At 37.7% G+C, this 20,710-nt stretch overlaps 1 protein-coding gene across 9 annotated transcripts in view; it reads left to right on the top strand.

The window, feature by feature from the left end:
• NAV2 (neuron navigator 2) overlaps positions 1-20,710 on the top strand; it is a 316,849-nt gene that overhangs the window by 215,527 nt on the left and 80,612 nt on the right. The window contains exon 1 of one of the 9 annotated variants that reach the window (XM_081938829.1): positions 13,556-13,739. The exons of the other annotated variants lie outside the window; for them this stretch is intronic. Within the exon in view, the coding sequence (XP_081794955.1) occupies positions 13,642-13,739 (98 nt within the window). The 5' untranslated portion in view covers positions 13,556-13,641. Of the gene's footprint in view, positions 1-13,555; positions 13,740-20,710 lie in introns of those variants that run through there. 9 annotated transcript variants of the gene reach the window in all.

Raw genomic sequence — 20,710 nt, forward strand, 5'->3', positions numbered from 1 at the left:
TTTTCTTTCTCATTGTTAAAGAACAATGAAGTAAAGTTTATTTTTAATACAACTGTTAACTGTCATTTAATTCTGGTAAATAAACTGATAGAAGTTGTTTTGCAATACAAAACTTACAAAAGTCATGTTTGCTGAGCTGTACTTAGCAATTTGCTATTTTATTGAAACTGGATAATACCTTTCAGTGTTTTAATACTGAGAGAAATTTTTATTCCTTATTTGTAGAATACCTGGGAAGCAGCTTGCTAGCAATCTCCCCAGTCTTCTGCCTTATTAATTTTTAATTCTGGGTTTCAAACAAGGCAAGTGATAAGACAGTTCTTGTTAATACAAAGGAATAAATGAAGAATTTATTGACCCTGAAATGAAAATTTGAGGCATTTAATTCTATTATTTATGTAGATTTTGGTATATTTCCAATAGCACTTCATCAAGTTGATATTCTTATCTTGCCTTATAAAATATTAAGACTCTCTAATAGTAAGAAATGATTGACTGGGATTAGCTATAACAATTCATACATATCAAAATGGCACTGATACTCTCAAGTTATAATACAGTGAGGTCAAACTTTTGGGCTCTGTGTGTCAAACATTTGGAAAACGTCTAATTTGACTCCACTGCTAGGTCACACCCCACACCTCCCCAAATAAAATATGTATTCGTTTATTTAAAAAATGAATTTATTTTTAAAAATACAGTCCAATTCATGTATATGATTTCCAGCATCTGCCACATGTCACTTACCTGGTGTTCTGAGCTTCCAAGTAGCATGAGGCCTTTGTTCTTGAGCCTTGGTGGCGCAGTAGTTAGAATGCAGTATTGCATTCTCAAGGTTGACTCAGCCTTCCATCCTTCCAAAGTTGGTAAAATGAGGATCCAGATTGTTGGGGGCAATATGCTGACATTGTAAACTACCCAGAGAGTGTTGTAAGTGCAGAGAGTGCACCTTGGGATAGTATATAAATGTAAGTGCTATTGCTATTGAATTGGCTTCAGAAAATATTCTTCCATGGCCTCTGCAGCTTCTGAAAACTGCACAAAATCATGCTCATCTATCATACAATTTCTGGAGGCTACACAAGTGCATCGTCCTTTCATGCAATTTCCAGAGGCTCTGCAAGAGCATACTCCATTCTCACATGGCCTCAGCAGCATCTGAAAATCACGAGATAATGGAGGGTGCTTTCAAGAACCTGTGCTGGTAAATTCTGGCATGTCACCCAAAACATTGTAGCCTGGAACCTTTGACACACATGTCACAGTTTTTTCCTCACTCTGCTACTACATTTTGTGTAAAATGTATGTCAGAAACAGCCTCTTCAGTTCTTGATGTTTAAAAGCTACATTCGGGAGTCTCTACATTTTTCATTAACCTGAACTACCGGAAGGTTATATATAAATTATATAAATCACTACAACGCAGGGAATGTCAACCAGACAAAATGAAAAGGCCCGTTGTTTCAACTAATTAACTTGAGAAAGAAACTAAGATGGAAAGCGGGGGAAGCCTGTCACATTTCTAATAGATTATTTTTCGAAGGGGAGCAGTATCATTAAGAGGGGAAGTATCAAACGTCTGTCATGCCTGTACATGTTAACAGGGAGGAAACAGAACTATCCAAATTCTTGAATTACATATTTTTCATCTTGCTTTAAATAAAAAAATAGAAGTAGTGATATAATTTTTAAGGGAGAAATCAAAAGTTGTTTCACATGAAAGTGGCAATCTGTTCCACTGAACATTGGGAAAAATATTGGTATTTGGATACAATAAGATCTGTTTGGTCTTCATTTTACATTTTGAAAAAAAATATAAGAATCTCTACAGATTCATATTTTACAGACCCATATTAACCATTGTGTGTACCAGTTCCAAACGAAAGACATGAAGTATGTATCTTTCTGCGTGTATAACAAAACTGTGTTCCAGCAGAGACTATATTTCTTATGAATATATGTCTCAATTATATGCACCTGTATAAAACCCACAGTTCATTTTGTGGGTAGGAAGAATATGTTTCTGTTGCTGTTTTATTTCAGCAATCCTTTTGCTATGTGGAAAAAAAGCTTTCTATCCCATGTTAGCAAAAGCTGAAGGAACCTAATAGCTGTTAAAAAAATTTAAAGGACATAGTATGTTATGTGAGAATCCTGCAGATTTTTTTTTCAAAAAATATATAATAAACATTGAAACCATTTTATATCCAAGGAACACATAATGAAAACAAAGTGTTTCCAAAAGAAAGCTCTGTGTCCCCTTGAATTTTCTTTCACCTGCTTCATTTTGTTAAATAATAATGGGTTTATGAATATTTTAGTTCTATTGTAGAGACAGTTTCACAGGAATCCAAACTCTATCACAAATGCATAGAATCATAATGATCTTTGATATACTGTTCAATATATCAATCACTTGAAAAGGCAATTATGCCGGGAGTGATCAGGGGAAAAGGAGACGGGATCGCCCTAGACTGGACACTATAAAGGATGACACTGGGATGACTAGTGGGGTGACACTGGTGTATGGCAGATCTGAAGGAGGCAGTGCGAGACAGAGGGGCATGGAGAGTGCTGATCCATAAAGTGGCTGAGGGTGTATGTATAGGTAAACACACATACATATATAGATATATACTGTATGATATATAATTATGTGTGTGTACATCAGTGGTGGGTTCCTGCCGGATCGCACCGGATCGCGCGCTCCCTTTCGGCGCTGAACCCGGAAGTACGTTCTTGCCCCACCCCTGGCGACGGGACGACACTTGCCTGCGCTCCACCAGCTTGGCTGGGACCGGAGACATTTCCTCAGCGGAGTGGAGCGCCTGAAAGGGACGCAGGCTCAGCCTGCCAGGCTGCCACCGCTCCACTGAAGACATTGCTGAGCAGAGAAACGTCTGCGGTCCCAGCCGAGCTGGTGGAGCGCAGGCAAGCGTCGTCCCGTCGCCAGGGGCGGGGCAAGAATGTACTTCTGGGTTCAGCGCCGAAAGGGAGCGCGCGATCCGGTGCGATCCGGCAGGAACCCACCACTGGTGTACATGTATATGTATCTATATTAAAATATTCCTTTTTTCATTGGTGAAACAAAAGGCAAAAAGAGATAATTTTGTTGCTTGACTAAGTCTTTTCTGTAATTCAGTATTAACACCTACAGAAAACAAGGCATTGGTGCTGTATTAGGAGTGAGTGTAATATTTGATTTAGGTTCCTATGTTTGGTAGCAAGGAGCGACACATTGGCTAAGTGGTTAAGACGCTGGGCTTGTCGGCTGGACAACCAACAGCCCAGGTTCAAACCCAAGCATCTCATGATGGAGTGAACTCCTGTCCTTACCCTAGCTTCTGCCAACCTAGCCGTTCAAAAACATGCAAATCGAAGTTGATAAATGGATACCGCTTTGTAGGTAGGTAACAATACTCTATGATGCTGTGCTGGCCACATGACCACAGAAACATCTTTGGACAACACTGGCTCAATGGCCCTTGAATGTAGATTGGCACCACCTCCTATAGTTGGCAATGACTAGCGGAGTAAAATCTGCAGGGATTCCTTTATGTGATAGCAAAGATCTGAATGGCACCATCATGCTATGTCGGTATAGCATCTGGACAGGTTAGAATATGAGAGGGATTTCTTTTTTAATCTAATTTTGAAAAAAGGAGCACAAAACTTTATAATGTACCATACATTAACCTTAATTTCTTATATGATAGGTTTTTTTAACCAGTTGTTAAAAGACATTTTACAGGCCTGACAAATTTTCAGTCCTGAAATAGGAATAGCATAAACAAGTCATATTACAAATATCATTTAAAATTGGAGTGCTTGGTTAGCTAAATAAATCTTTACATTTTGTCATGATTATTAAAGGAACATTTTTCCTTTTATTGTTATTTACATCAAAAGGAATACAATTAAAACCACCGTGAATTTTGAATTAATCATAGAGCCCAATTCCCTGTTCCCTCATCTCATAAGAAATTGCATTAATTTCAGGCCTCTTGGAAGAAGCAATTTTATTTCAAAGTGAAGAGAAATATATCATTCCATGATATGCAACTTAATTGGCTCCACTTTTCTTCTGAAGCTCTGAGTAATAAACTTTTCATGCTTGGAAGTATGGCTGCCCTCACTATGTTGTGCCTATTGCAGGCTCTGGACTAAAGTATTTTTTCCCTGTAATTTATCTTCTCCTTCAGAATCCATTTCCAGTTATACAATCAAAGGAAAGACATTGCAATATAATTATTAGATTACAGATTAAAAGGATTGGAAGGGACCTTGCAGGTCATCTAGTCCAACCTGCTGCCCAAGTAGACCTTATACCATTTTTGACAGATGGCAGTCCAGTCTCTTTTTGAAAGCTTCCAGGGATGAAGCTCCCATAACATCTGGAAGCAAACTGTTCCGGTTAATTATTATCACTGTCAGAAAATTTCTCCTCTATTACTGTGGTTCTTCCAACTTTTGTTTTGTTAAGCAGGATATGAAATATATTGTCTTGAATGATTGATTTTCAGATACTTATTTTTTTTAAAAAAAATCTGCCAAGTCTCATTTGTATGTTGATTCAGTCTCTTACTTAGTTAATTTATATTGTGCCTTTATATTTGTATCTAATACAAATATTAAACCTCTTACTATTTAAAAGCTTGAGTCAAGAACTACACATTAATAACTATTCCATGTACTGAGAAAGTGAGGACCTGCTGAGAAAATATATTTAGTAATTAACTGAAAATGAAAATTGAAAGAAATTATATTTAATTAGTGTGGTAACTTCAACCATTTTTTGCATGCCACTACAGATATTCCTCTAAAGAAAAACAATTATGACTCTTGGTGGTGGTTGTTTTTTAAAGTAGCAGCTTGAAGCCTTTGTTAACCTCCTTTTGAGTACGTAGTTGACAGCACATACCTGTAGCTATTGTCAGACATAATGCCTGAGAGCAATGAAATCCCCCCACTTTCTAGTAAATGTGTGCAAAGATTGCAGTTTGTTTTATTGATTTTTTATTTGTAGTGCCCGTGCTTTTTTCAGAACAAAGTTCCATCCCATGTGGAAGATATCCTTAACGCAGTTTTCAAAAATAGCAATGAAAACAATGATTATTTTTATTTATGTTTCAATTGATATCAAAAAGAGATTGGAGAATGTTCATTTTTCAATTACACATGGGATGAAAGTGCTTAGATATTTTGGATACTGAAAGGCGATTTACATTTGAACTTACTATGAGATCCACCTTTTGGAAGGGTTTCTGAATCTTCACAAGCTTGAGTAAACTTGTGATTTTCAAAGAACAAAAAAAATAGGTGTTGATTCATTTGGGTCCCCTCCCTTCAGCAGTGTTGAGGGAAGCTATCATAAAATTCCTGCTAGCTTCACCCATGTGGAATGGGGGAAGTTGAAGTAGTGAGTCATGTCCTCTTACATTGTTGAAACTATTGTGAGGGTTCACCATCTTTGTGCTCATTACTCACTTTTCAGTGATTAGATCTGGTGTAAGTGTTAAATTTTTTATCAGCTTTTGGCCATTCTAAAGACATTAATTATTTTCAAAAGTGGCAAAATTTTGTGCTACTACCTACAGAATTAGGCAAATGTTGATCCAGGGATTTGACTATTGTTAGTTCTTACTCTTTCAGTAAATCTGACATTTGATATATAATGCAAGCAGAAATAACATTATTTGATGCTTCCATGCTGCAAGGTATGTTGAACACATTATTTGCTTATCTATTTGTGATATGTTTATTGCTATGTTGGTTAAAAACAATAATAATTTCATTTTACATTTTGGGAGAAGGCCTGTGAACAAGATCTCAGGTGCTTATTTTAAAGTTTGCAGAGATTCCTTTATAAAAGCTTGTAGAAGTTCATTTCAGTGCAAGCATAGAGTTTGAAAGTTGAAAGGGGTAACTTAGTCCATTGAATCTAGTTCCTGAAGAAATGCAAATTACAGCACCTCAACAGCAATCCAGTCTGCAATGGAACATGTACAGCACAGTGATGCCTTCACTTCCTTAATGTGACATCAATTGTCTTTATTGTGAATATGTTTTTCCTACCATTCATTTGGAACCTTCAAATAATTTAAATCTATTATTTTTGCCCTGTACCCAAGAGAAAAATGATCATTGACCTATACTTCATGTTCATCCTTCAATTACCCTAGACACAAGCTAAATAGGATGTTTGGAGGAATTTAAAGATTTTGATTTGAATCTAGAAACAAATAGGTAGCGTAGCTTATTCAGTGTCAGTTCAATATTTTTAAAATGCCTATTTTTACCACTATCCTAACAGTCACTCTATCTGACAATTCCAAGCCATTTTAAGAGAGTGATTTGGCCCAAACTCCCTCTGTAAATTTTCATGGCTAAGAGTGGACTTAAAACTGTATGTCCCACTTTTTAGTCCAACAACTTAAGCCCAGTACTACATGGCCTCTCTTTTATAATAAATATTGTATTACAATTTGTCCAATAGGATTACCAAGTCAATTTAGATAGTCTAAAAAAAGTTCCAATTCCAAATGCATGTATCAAATTAAAAATAAATCCTTTCTCACAGCCTCGTGATTGCAATGCAAGCTTCAGGTTGACTTTAATCATTGCAGTTTAGCAATAGAAATAAAAGAGTTAAGTTGTCCTTTCATGTTAATGGTACAAAGTTAAGGGCTACAATTTCCTTTCAGTGCAGCCTGGATCCATGTCTCATTAACATTTCAAAGAGCTAAATACATTCTTAGGCTACAGATTAAAGTGCTAGACCAGAATTCTTTGATTTGACTGTGATTTCATTACAACTAGATATGTTTGACACGATGCAAAGTCTTTTCTAACATCTGTTCTTTAGTTAAATTAATAGATGACTGTCTGATCATTATTTTAACTACAGAAACAAACCCTTAATGAACAACTTGTTAATTTATCATGCTAGATTACTTGCTGGATCGTTTTTTTTAAAGTACATAGTATGTGTTGGATACTAACCGCATATAGATTCTGAAGAGATGTTAGTGTAAAGTTAAGTATGAAATAGATAAATCAAGACAATGTTTATTTTCTATGCACTGAAGAATTGCAAAAAATTAATCAAATTTCAGAGAAATACAAAGAAAATAAACTAATTGGAGCCAACAAAGGATTATTCTAACCCATGTTTGTTTTTGACTGCCTGAAGCAAAATGAACAATACATTCATTTTAAGTAAATAAGATGCTGTTTCTAATTTGCTTTGTCACCAAAATAGTTGAGTTTGAGTAATACAGATCAGTTACCACTGTAGTTCCTTAGTTGTGTGGTCCTGCAAATATAATTCCAATGTGATTTTTTTTCACTCTAGGTTTGATGGTTCTTTTTTTAGAAAAGGGAAATTGCATTTCTAAATTTTTTTGTTTGAATATTTTCAAGCATTTCAGCTGATTCTATCTATTCCTATGCAAGCTGTGGTATAGAAAAGTATGAAAAGCATTAATTATGGTGTATATGAGCCTGACAAATAAATATTTGGAATGTTCTTGATAATTTTTGGTTGTGCAACAATTAAAAGCTTGTTTACATGGGACTGCTTTGAAAAGCCAGTGGATGAAGACTTATCTCTTTTCTGAAACGATCTTCCAACAAATCTTGTTTTAATTATCAGCACATCTTTTCACACATCTTTAAACAATCTTTTAAAAACTATCCTCATTAAAACTAACAGGTTCTGAAAACAATAAGTGCAAAAAATATATCAAATCAGTCCACAGTCTAAAAACGCAGTCCTATACTGGAGTTTCTGTTATCCTATAATTGCCTTGTTAAACATGCACATCTTTGTCATCTAAAAGAAGGCATGGTTGAAGCTAGCCAAAGATTTCCATCACTGAGATACTACCTCTGAAAAGGCCCCATTGTTGCATCGTGAGCTGAACTAACTGCCAGTAGGTGTTGTTGTATGGGTTGGATTGTATTGGGGCATCTGCCTTTGGATTCTAAGATGTTTAATGCTTTATAGAATAATGTTAACATCTTAAATTAGTTCCAAACAATATACAGGCAGTCAGACCATTGCTTCATAATCAAAATTATGTAAGCTCATTGAATCACTCCAGTTGGCAGTTGCAGTTTCTTACCTTTTTTCAAGATAGCCCCTCCCCCTCCAAATAGAGTCCATTACCCTAGTGCAGGGGTTCCCAACTCCCAAGCCATGGCCCACTACTGGGCCGTGAGCTTTTTGGAACTGGGCCTAGGAAGCAGGTGAGCACAAGGGTTCACATGAATGAATCGCCACTTGCGCAAGCTGTGGGCAAGAGCATGTGCACATGCTCCATTTGTGAGAGTGGTGGGCGAGCATGCACACCAACCCCCAACCCCGCAAGTCCGCAAAGTCGGAAAGGAACTCTGCCCTAGTGCAATTGTGTGATCATTTTAACACTGATCACTGGTCCATCTAGAGCAGGCGTGTGAAACTCGTGCCGTCATGACATCATCACATGACATATTGTGACTTTTTTTACCCCTTCACTAAACTGGGCATGGGAATAGCCAGCACATGATGCATCTGGCCCATGGGCCAAGAGTTTGACAGTCCTGATCTAGAGCCATACCACACTCAGCACCTGGAAATAGGCATAGGCCTTCCTTGCATTTGAAGTCTATTGAAGAATGAAAGTAAGGAACGCTCCCAAGCACCACAGCCTTTTCTTTGAAGGGAATGCTATCGCATCCGGAATACAGACTGTTGTCTGTTGAGGCAGGGAAAAAAGTTATTCTGCCCAAAGATTATTCTCCATAATAACAACTCATTTGAATTAACCACATCCTAAGAATCTGCATTCATGTAGCTCTATTTTAAAGGTACTTGTTAGATTCAGATCTTTTGAGATGCAATACATTGGTTTCATTTAGTTGTATAAATCCAAGTCATGGTTGCCCCAGGCTTTGCACAACCTATAAAGAAGCAACTTTCAAAAGTGAGCAAATCAACAATACATTCCTGGGAGGTGCCAGATACTTTAAGGGATCCAGTGAGTGCTTTAGGCCCCCCGCAAGGCTTAATTGTATCAAATTTACATTCTACCGTTCTGTCTAAGTACTCAAAGCTGCCTACAACAATTAAAATGCAATACATGACAATAACATCAAAATAATTAAAGCAATTGAATCCCCAATCCTCCAAAGCCTTGAAAGCATAGTCCCAGTCTGAGGGCTGGAAAAGACACCCTGGAAAGCCATATATCAAACAAATTTATATCCTGGTTTATAGCTGAAGGTTATGTATGAACTTGGTGCTTAAATGATATTTAAGACAAAGTAGGTTTTCCCTATATGCAAATGTAGCTACTGATTGTCAGGTACTCTCCAAGATTACCAGAGCCACTTTGATCTAAAAATCAAGAGGCCTTGAGTTCAATTTCTGTCTTAGCCCATGAAAGCCAGCTGGTGACCTTCAGCCAGTCAAACACTCTTTCAGCCTAACCCACCTCACAGGGTTGTTGTTGTGAGGAAGGCATGTTGAATATGTTCGCCGCCTTGAGTTATTTGTAAAAATAATAAAGATGGGAAATACAAATGAGTTTTTTGTCCATCTTACTTAAAATGCTCAGGACTAAATCTAAAACTTCTTATATGCTTCATGTATCCATTCCAAACCATGCTAAACTTGTTTTTGATAACTTCCCTATCTAGCCCGCACCCAACTAACAAGATCTCCAGTTCTGTCATTATCCAAATTTGTGGCGAGAGGCTGCCCACTTGTCTTTATATACACACTGCTAATCTAGTTTAATGCAGATAATGATTCCAGCTGCAGGAAGGAATTTCATTAGCACTCTCTCTTTTCATCCTAAAAACACAATCATCTGTTTTTAAATGAGGCTTTTCTAAATGCCTGTGATTTTGTGTTTTGTTTTGTTTATTCAAAAATAGCAAATTGTCACATCCACCATCTTCCAAATAAGCAGTCTTTAGTGTTGCTATGGCAACCCAGCGGCCACTAAAGTATAGATTGCAGGAAAGAAAAAGCAAGTGCTGGATTTGACTGGATTACCTATATAAGGGGTTTGGAAGCATTTTTTCCCTCCAAAGTCTGTATTTTATAACCAGCTGGAGAACTTACATTTTAACCCATTAAGTTAAAGAACATGTCTGAGTTGTTAAGCATACGTGCAAAAGAAGTGGCTCTTTTGAGAATGGTTAAAAATAGATCTACCCAGTGTACTGTCAATGGAGAACTGCAGCCACTGCCAGCTTGCTCACCTACAGTATATAATGAATCAAGTTTTTCCATTCAGTGTTAACTGTTAATCCTAGTCTAAAGTATTTAATTCAAATATCATAGTTTCAGATAACAGAAAGGTGTAAAAATGACCTTTAAGATTAAACCATTGGAATATGGTGAATCAAATCCTTCCTTCCTTCCTTCCTTCCTTCCTTCCTTCCTTCCTTCCTTCCTTCCTTCCTTCCTTCCTTCCTTCCTTCCTTCCTTCCTTCCTTGAAAATAGAAAGAAAAATGGAAAAGAAAAGACCAATTATGGAAATATTACATGCTTGCTTACTGCAGTTTTAGGAATATCCCATCCCTTTAAAGTTTTAGGGTTTTCCCTTAGTCTCCACTCATCTACGTTCTATAAATACAAAGTAATCCTTCAAAAATATTCCACAGTTGTAAGTCCACGTATTGATGTTAGCAGAACATCTGGCTTCAGTGCAGAAGTGCAAGATTGGGAAGGTTACAATGCATGCCTTGAATATGAGGCAACAGTTAAAGACTCCAAATTCTTCTCTGCCTGGATTTTAATCTACTCTGAAAGCTTCATTTTTCTCCCAAGCCAGTATACAAAAATCTGTGTTTTTCCTGCCTCATAAATCTATTCATTTTATATACTCTGTGTGTGTGTGTGTGTGTGTGTGTGTGTGTGTGTGTGTGTTGACTTTTGGCAATAATCCATACAGTCACATGCAGAGACCAAATCAGTTTTCTCCTTATAATTTGTTTAAATGTAGTTTTAACTAGTTCAATTATTTCAATTTTTAAAAACTTTTGTTTGGAAATATCCATATTTTACAACACTTGTTAAAAAAAGAGGAAAAGGTGCTTAGATCAGTGGTAGGATTCAAACATTTTTACTTTGGTTCTGTGACCATGGCTTGGTGGGCGTCACTTGGCTTGGTGGGCGTGGCAAGGGAAGGATACTGTAAAATATCCATTCCCTCCCCACTCCAGGGGAAGGTTACTGCAAAATCCCCATTCCCTCCTGATCAGCTGGGACTCTGATGGGGGTGGGGACAGTCAGAGGTGGTATTTACTGGTTCTTTGAACTACTCAAAATTTCTGCTACCGGTTCTCCAGAACTGGTCAGAACCTGCTGAATACCACCCCTGGCTTAGATCAGGTGGTTGTGGTGTGGTCACTGTCTTGACTTCTGTGACCTCCCCTTAAAGTCCCTGTTCTATAGTAAAAGATTATAAATCAAAAATAGTACCGTCACATCTAGATTGTGTTTCACCTGCCTTCATAATATATTTTAAGTCTTGTATGGGCAGTTTATGATTTGACCGGCCAAATTTAATCTATTGTGAAGTGGCTGAGAAAGCTGCTTCTGTTTAATTGTTTTGTGTCTTAAGCTACAATAACAGGGAGATTTTCAATTACCTAGTAGAGTGTAACACATGGTCAGTAGCTGTATTTAGCTCTCTGTGAAAAATTGTGCAGGCCTGCCTTAGGTGATTTATTAAGAGGGCTTGACCATAACAAATATTAAAAGAAGCATTTAAAGAACCACAATCTATTTTGCAATTTTCCTGTGGAGGAATGGTGTGATGGAGGTTATATCAGGTAGTCGAGTGACCTGGGATTTATATCTGAAATGCAAAATGATGTTATAAATTATGCGCCAAATTTGAATTCTGTAGCATCTCTCTTCAAGTGACCTTTTATTTATTTATCACACTGGTTTCATATCACTCTGCTCAATTAACTGATATTATTAGACATTCTATTCAAGTGATGGTTAACCTTTTCAGCACCCAGTGTTGAAACTGCACTGCGGCCAGAGCTCCAGAACCCAGAAAGAGAGCAGCTGGCTGGTGCGCATGCCCACAGTGGCCAGCTGCTCTTCCGGGTTCAAGTGCGCATGCATACCGGCTAGCTGCTCTTTTCCGGGTTCTGGCACAAACCTATGGTATGCGTGCCAGAGGTGGCATGCAGAGTTGTCTCTGTGGGCATACGCGCCGTCGCTAGCTGCTTTTCCGGGTTCCGTCATGTGAAGACCAGCTGGCTGGCGCGCATGCACGTATTGGAATCCAGAATAGAGCATCTGTCCGGTGTGCATGCATGCAATGGAACCTGGAAAAACAGTTGGTGACAGCGCGCATGCCCACTCTTGGGCTCTGCATGCCATCTCTGGCACACATGCCGTAGCTTCGCCATCATGGTTCTAGTTCATGGGAGTCATTGTGGAGAAGGATTGCTGTCAGATCAACTATTCATAGGGAAGGAATAGACCCATTAGTTTCCCCGAGGCTGATTCTATTTAGAACAGAAGATCCCTGGGATCAGAGTTGGATGCCTCTGCATTTGCATTTACATTCCTTCAGAATTTCCTCAAGCAATTCCTCTAGTTTTATTTACTCACAAATGACCATATAATGGTTGGTCTGGGTGGGGGGCACTGTGTGAAGGGAGAAGAGATTTAAATGTCTGCTTCTTCTTGAGATTTGATCACTTTACACACAAAAGCCTTGTCTGTCTGTCTGTCTGTCTGTCTGTCTGTCTGTCTGTCTCTCTCTATCTATCTATCTGTATCTATCTATCTATCTATCTATCTATCTATCTATCTATCATCTATCTATCTCTATCTCTCTCTCAGAAAGCGGCTGGGGAAAAATGAAATAATTGAAATGAGGATTATTATTGGGGAATTAATGAATTTTGTTATGTTTAATAGATAAGAAATTGGATTATTATCTTCATGCAGAAGGAGACCCTATACGGCATCCATCAATCTTAATAAAATTAATTCTAGTGACTACTCTATATTGAGCAGAACTTCTAAAAACTCTTTTCCATGGAAATAGATTTTGTGTGTGTGTAGGTTTAATTCCTGTTACAGTATAAGTACAATAAAGAAACCTTTTTTAAAAAAAAAATCCATAATTTTTCCATGTGAATGTCAGTACAGGTATGTAAGTGAAGGAAATGCATTGTGCTTCATGCAATGGAGAAAATAAACTGAAAGCATTAAGAAGTGTATCAAAATAGGTTTGCACACATGTGACTGAGTTTCCAGCAGCCCGAGATATACAATCATGGCAACACTGGCTGTTTGAGTTACAGCCCGCCAACGATCTAATCTGAAAGTTTTGCATAACTTTCTTTACCTCTTTACGACCAAGGATGCTTGGTCTTTCTCAGCTTTCTCAGCTAACCTAATTCCAGAATGGCTTAATTTCACTCTCCTTCGGCACTTTACAGGTTAATTTCGCAGAGGGATCAAATTACTTTCTAGGGCTGTTTATACTGTTCACCTTCTTGCTAGCTTGCTTTTTTCCCAGCCTCTTCCAGAGCCACTGAGTGAGCTATTGAGAAAACTTGCCTTGTTCATTTCTGTCATTTTCTCCCGCGTGGAGTATTTTGATGGCAGCCCAATGAAGGTGTCAACCTATAAAATTAACCTGGCCCCTTTCTCTAGAGTTCTTCATGGGCAGCAAAGTGGAGAGATGCTTTGGACAAGGGATCTGGCAAGGTAAGACTCTTGTTGGCTTACCAAAAATAAAATCACGGTGCAGAAGGTAAGGGAGAATCACAGAGAAGGTGGGGGGGAGGAGAACATGGAGCGGTTTTAGGTGTTCAATCTTAGCAGCGCTGAAATAAGAATTTCTCACCAGGGAACTGCAAACTTCTACAGAGATTTGAAATTAAACCAGAGAATGAAATCTGACTTTTACTCTCTTTATTTCCAGTGTGATTACATGTTTTAGAATATAGTTGTGTAACTTTAGCAAAGCGAAGCTATAATGTGCATTGTAATTTTTTCATTCTAAATTTTTAATTGAATGTATACACATAAAGACTTTGGTGGTGTTATCTTTTTAAGTATCATATATTGTTAATATCCCTTTTATCCCTATTGGAAAGTTCTGCCTTGTTTAGTAAATGTCATGTTTTAAATGTTAAGTTTTTGAACATTTATGTGGATTAGTGCATCTATTTGTACTGTGTTCATTTTTCTCTCTCTCCTCTTAGCTGTGGCAGTTGGGGGGACATGTATGCTTTTAAACACTTTGACTGAATATTGCTTTCTGAAAGTTAATTTCAAATATGTTTTGATTATTTTTACATTCCACATTTTTTCTTTTTTGTTCACACAACTAAGCAATATTTTGATGAGAAGTAATTTTTATTTACAAGGACAAGGGCAAAACTCAATGAAGCTCTTTATCGATGTGTGTATCATTATCAGCACCCATAAATATCTAACATAATGCAGGATATCATTATTATTATTTAGTGTGAGAAGGGTAGTTTTTGATGGTAGAAGTTTAATTTCAAGTCAGAAATCTGGTGCCAGATTTATTATGTAGTCCTGAAAAAGTGGTTAACAAACATAGAATAGAATTTTACATATTAAATATTATGATAAATGGGAATATGGATAATTTCGGGCCTTTTTTTCCTTCAGTTTTTCAAATCATATTGCAGATTCTTTGAGATTAAGACCTGTTTTCCTTCATTACAGTTTACTTTATTTGTCTTGCTCAAATCTTTCAATTTGCCGTTGCAAATACAGTCATTCAGTACAGAGTTGGTGATTTTTGACAGCAACTATGTCACTGTGTCCACACTTTACGTAATTCAGCGATAATCTTCAAACCTCAGGTTGGCTCCGTGTGTTGTCCTGAGAATCAAATATCATGGTTGTGTGTATGGAGGGGCCAAAAGAGACTGGCATTGCATTATTGAGGTAGCCTCTTATATAGATAAAGCAAAGATGAGAAACTGTAAGGGTGTATGGAAATAGAAGAATGGCAGTTCAGGATAGGTTGAACTGATCTGGGTGTGTCATAAGGAAATTAAGCAAACTTACTTTTTGTAAGAGTTACCTTAGGCTTCATTTAAAATGTCTATCCAAGTTCTTCCGGTTAATATCCTCCAAAGCAGTTATTATAATATGTATTCTATATTTATGCAAAACCATCCAGAACATGCTGATACATTTTACAGGGCTCTTCTCTGAGTACCCCCAAATTTATTTGATTCTACCATGACACATCTTGAAAGCTTATTGTCCTTGGGGGACACTAGCCATGCTTTATAGATCAGTAAGAAGTATGACCATCCCATTGCCTTTGAGACTCCAGTATCCCAACAGGAAGGCTTGAATCGGCCTGGTTGCTTTGTAGCAAGAGAGAGATGGGAACAAAGCTTCCTTACATGTTCCATTTTTGTGCATTAGGCTGCTGGTTCTATAATGGTTACTGGACTACATAAAGCATGAAGCTATCTTTTGGTACAACTCAATCTCTGTATGGATAGGGTGAAGAGACACAAGTAAATGCTCCTTCTCGCCTCATGTTTGCCACCTGGTGGATGTTTTTATTTCTTATGTAGTCACTGCCCTAGAAGAGCATGGTATAATAAATCAAGCCTCAGGCAAAGTTGTCTCCCATTTTCTTGTAGTTCGTATTTTATAAAACTGTTAATATTAAATGATAATTGTAGAAAGATTATTTAGCAGATCTCTGTTGAAAGGGATGGTATTCTAGATCATTTTGAACAGCATATGAGCCAATAAGAAAAGAAATAGTGTCTCCAGCTAATCTAGGTTTGGTTAGTAAAAGTCAAAAACAACCGTAATCTATGTTTAGCTAGTAGAAATAAAAATTGTGGCTTTTGTATTTCACTGTTCACTTTTTCTAGTCTGGATCGTTTATTTCTGCACCTGATATATTAGTGCAAATACAGTTTTCTTGAAGTCTTCTTGACTTTCTTTCTTCGTATTTTTACTATTTTCCTAGGTTTTTCAGATTACTTAAATTATTTTCTTTCCCCTCCCATTTTTCTACCCATTGAGAACTAGAATAGAATCTTGGTTAGGTGTCAATTTCTCCTTAATTGCTAGATGTATTTGAGCCTCTGCCTCCCCTTAAATGCTAGACTACAGACCTGAACTTTTAACCTTCCTGTGAATATTTCACTCTCTGGGGTTTCGGTATAGGTGGGATTGAACAGTAATATATGCAGCGTTAAACACATGCACAATTATCTTAAAATAGCAAGAAAAAAAGCAGTGAGCAACTAGACTATATTTTGAGTTTTGAATTCCCTCTCCAGATGACAGATGGGATACCTTAATATTTTCTTGTTTGTATGATTTCAGAAAGTCCTGAATAGGAATAGATAATTTCACTGTGGACTTGCTTCCTACAGTGAATGCCCTCTAGCCTTCTAAAATCCTTGAGAACAATTCACATTTAATTCACACTTGACTTAAGCTCTGCTCTTGGTGACTTGGTCCACATGGCCACCTAGTTTTCCTGGCAGGAGTGCTGAAATGATTGTTCTTTGTCTTCTTCTGGGAGATGCTTTGATCTAGAATTCTAGGACTTTCTAGAAGCCACCTATCCCAAACATAAATCAGGTCTTCCCCTTTGGGCAAATTTGAAGGAAGGCATTAGATTGCAGCAAAACATATTTATTTTATAAGAATGCCTATTTAGGTTCCAGAGACATGGCTGTTCATTTGGTTTTGGAGTTTCCTGGGTTCCTACTTAATGTTTTATTTTCTCTTTTTGTTCTAATTAAAACAATATAAACACAATTAAAACCTGGAGAATACATAGTAGGTGTATGTAGCAATTCAGAATCAATTTAGCAATGGTGCTTCAGTATATGTGGTAATACTCACAAAACACCTGCTGATAACATGTTAGAACACCTGCATCTTTTCCTAGGATCCCAGCTGCCCTACAATCCCAGGAAAAGAGACTGTTGCTTTATGGTGTTGCAAACGGAGACTACATTTGTGTTTTTGTACTCTGAACTGCCTTTTTAAGACAGAGGTGGCCAAAGCATTGCACCACCCAAATATTTAGACCAGTTTGTTTAAAAATATCAATGGGAATCACATTATCTATCCTACCCTGGAAATTCTGAGCAGTATGCTTTGTTTTATTTTAAAACGTGTGTAAACCTCCCCACAATGTATATCTGTCATTCATTCTCTCTCTCTCCTTCCCTCTCTCTTTCACACACACACACATGCACACACATAGTTCTGCATACTTAGAAAATATGCTGAGCTTATAGAAAAGTGCAGGGTCTCTTTGTTTTCCAGACTGATGGGCACTTGGCATCCAAATGCAGTCTCACAGGCCCTGTGATGAATGATAACACTGAGAAAAAAACATGAACTATTTGCTCATATTTATCCTTTATTTTACTTTTATTTTATTTGGTGAGCAATCACTGAATTTCTCTACATTGCTTCAGGGAATGTTCTGCAGACATGACTAAGGCCAGTTTGTGCCTCTGATCTAAAGTTCAGAAAATGTTTACAAATGTATTTCAGATCTGAATCTTAGCTACAACCCAATTGTCATCATGAACCCTGGCTTATACGTCATAAAATTACAGAACATCTGTCATCATAGGAATATGGGGTATATTTCCACGGGGTGCATTTTAGATCTCTGTAAGTAACAAAGTAGGTAATGGTTAATAATACACATGGAGTACATTTTAGTATTCTTAAGAAAGCATCAGGGAACAGTAGTGGCTACAGGAACTATACGATTTCAACATCTAGAATTAGTTGGAAGCATTTTATCCGCAGCCTTAGCATGTGCTTTCAGAAGCACCATTCAAATTGTCTTTGTTTTCCCTTGGGTATAGTTGCATCACACAGGGGTATTTATGAGTTTGTCCTTTCTCAGAGGCAGCAATATAATAGACCAATTTAGCTGATAGCAAGATCAGAGGCAGCAAAAGACCAGCAGTTCACATTGCAATTGAAAACAGAATAAAAATCAACAAAAGGCTGGAGAATTCCTAGGTTGGGGAGAATGTAGCAGTATTCTGATTTAGGGCTGAAGAAATGTTCTGTGTCTGGAAAGATTTTTTTTTAATTGACATATCTATTCTGATATCTATCACAGTAGTCTCTGAGTTTTTATCTCTAAGAAGTGTTGTTATTATATATGGGTTTGTGCCTTAGAACTTTTCACACTCAAAAAAACATCCTAGCACCAAAAGAGAAGTTTTCAGCTACTAATACAATCCATATACAGGTAGTGCTCCACAACAGTTCATTTAGTGACAGATCAAAGTTACAACGGCACTGGAAAAAGTGACTTATGACCTTTTTCACACTTACGACTGTTGCAGCATGCACCCCCATGGTCACATGATCAAAATTCAGATGCTTAGCAACTGTTTCGTATGTATGGTGGTTGCAATGTCCTGGGGTCATGTGATCCGCTTTTGCGATCTTTTGACAAGCAAAATCAATAGGGAAGCCAGATTTACTTAATAACCATGTTACTGACTTAACAAATGCAATGATTCACTTAACAACTGTGGCAAGAAAAGTTGTAAAATGGGACAGATTTCACTTAACAAATGTTTCCCTGAGCAACATAAATTTTGGACTCAATTGTGGTCATAACTCAAGGACTACCTGTATACATCAGTGGTGGAATTCACTTACCTTCGCTACAGGTTCGCAAATGTGAGCGCACTCACACTCGCTTCGCTCGCCTACGCCACCTTCTGCACATGTGCACCGCCTTATGTGCATGCGCAGAAGGTCATACATTATGTCAGGGCAGGTAGGCGGAGCAGCTACCGGTTCACCTGAACCAGTAAGAACCGGCTGCATGCCACCTCTGGTATACATGATGCCCCCTATGCTATTCCCTTTGAACTCTTGAAAACAGAGTCCTAGAGACTTCTTTAAGGTTTAGTAGGTTTAATGTGTGTGAAGATCCTGACTGCAGACATAGGGTGTGTGAGAAACGTAGTGTAAGACAAAGAGGTCGCCTTCATTTGTAAGCAGTTAAAATAGCTGGAGGGCAATCTTTGTATTGTTGAAATAGAATCCTTTGGTATGTCATCTGCGTAAGAAATATGAGAATGTCATCCAAAGTGAAACTGGAGGTCAACACATAAATTAATAAAGTCTTTGAGAGATTTTTTTGGGAGAGGGGAATCATGGCACCAAGTGATTTATTCATCACTGTAAACCATGTTACAAAAAAGTTCTATGGGGAAAAAAGAGCTATGTAATTCAGGTTAATAGCATGATTATGACAAATATCAACCCATAGAAAATTACTGTTCCCGTCTAGTATAATTGCAATTAGATAAATTTAGGTTGAAGAATGTTTTTTAAGCATATTTGTTGGTGGTTGATTGATTATACCCAGGATGTAATGAATGACTCAGTGGTTCCTTGCCAATGTGTAGAAAACTAACAAATGGAATTTCCCAATATTTCACTTTTTTTGCTTGATGTTTCATCCTTATAAGTGATATTTAGGTGACAGTGTAAAAAGGATGCTTGTCAGATTTATAATTTACTCCAAACTGGAGGGATTAATTTCAGAGAAGACAGAAGCAAGTTTTAATATATTTGAAAATAATAGAAAATCAAATTTGACAGACCTTGATGTAAAAGGTGCATTGAAATCAAAGATAAATATGAACAAATATAACATGGGTGATACCTGGTTGATGCCGTTAAATGTCAAAAGTAGGTGGGTATTTTAATGGACAATAAATCTTAAGCCAGTTACTGGTATATTTAAAAAGCTATAAGGTGATATAGGGAGGTGGTGGGTCAGTGGCTAAGACACTGAATTTGCTGATCAGAAAGGTCGGCAGCTCTGCAGTTCAAATCCTTAGTGCTGTAAGCCTCTACTTTGCTTGCTTGCTATCGGCTGCCGTAGAAACGGGGAGGGTGGGGGCTTGTGGCATTTGGGAGAGGAATTACTCCGGAAGTACTGGAGGAGTTATCAAGAAGGGAGTTTTGTTCTCACCATCACCTGCGCATGCTGATGGCTCGTGTTTGAGTTTGGTCAAGGTCAACCGTCTCTGCTTACCAACTGAATGAGGCCTTTTGAAGATATACCCCACATGACACCTTAGGGAGTTGCAGATTGGACATTGGGTTAGGGTAATTGGGGGGAGGGTGCTGGGTAAACGTTTGATAAGTATACCTTCACGCCTTTTTGATTCAGATCTTGCTTTCCTTTGGCTGCTTTCATTTCATTTCCAGTAAAAGTACCTTTATCTCTACTCAAATGGAGTTGGGGGTTTTATTTCTTGGTTATTGAAGGAGGCACGTCTGACAAGTGCCGCATAATGGAGTGAGCTTCCGCAACTTGTCCCAGCTTCTGCCAACCTAGCAATTTGAAAGCACGTAAAAAATGCAATTAGAAAAATAGAGAACACCTTTGGTGCGAAGGTAACAGTGTTCCATGCACCTTCCCTCTTTAGTCATGCTGGTCACATGACCACAAAGACATCTTCGGACAGCACTGGCTTTTCGGCTTTGAAACGGAGATGAGCACCGCCCCCTAGAGTCGGATACAACTAGCACATATGTGCAAGGGGAATCTTTACCTTTACCTTTAATGTGATTCTGCATTATGTAGTTTCCAAATTGTGCAACAAGTAGCAGACTAAAATCTGCAGGGACTCCTTTTTCTTATATCT

This window comes from Natrix helvetica (assembly GCF_964273705.1).
Source record: "Natrix helvetica genome assembly, chromosome: 1".
Taxonomy (NCBI): domain Eukaryota; kingdom Metazoa; phylum Chordata; class Lepidosauria; order Squamata; family Natricidae; genus Natrix; species Natrix helvetica.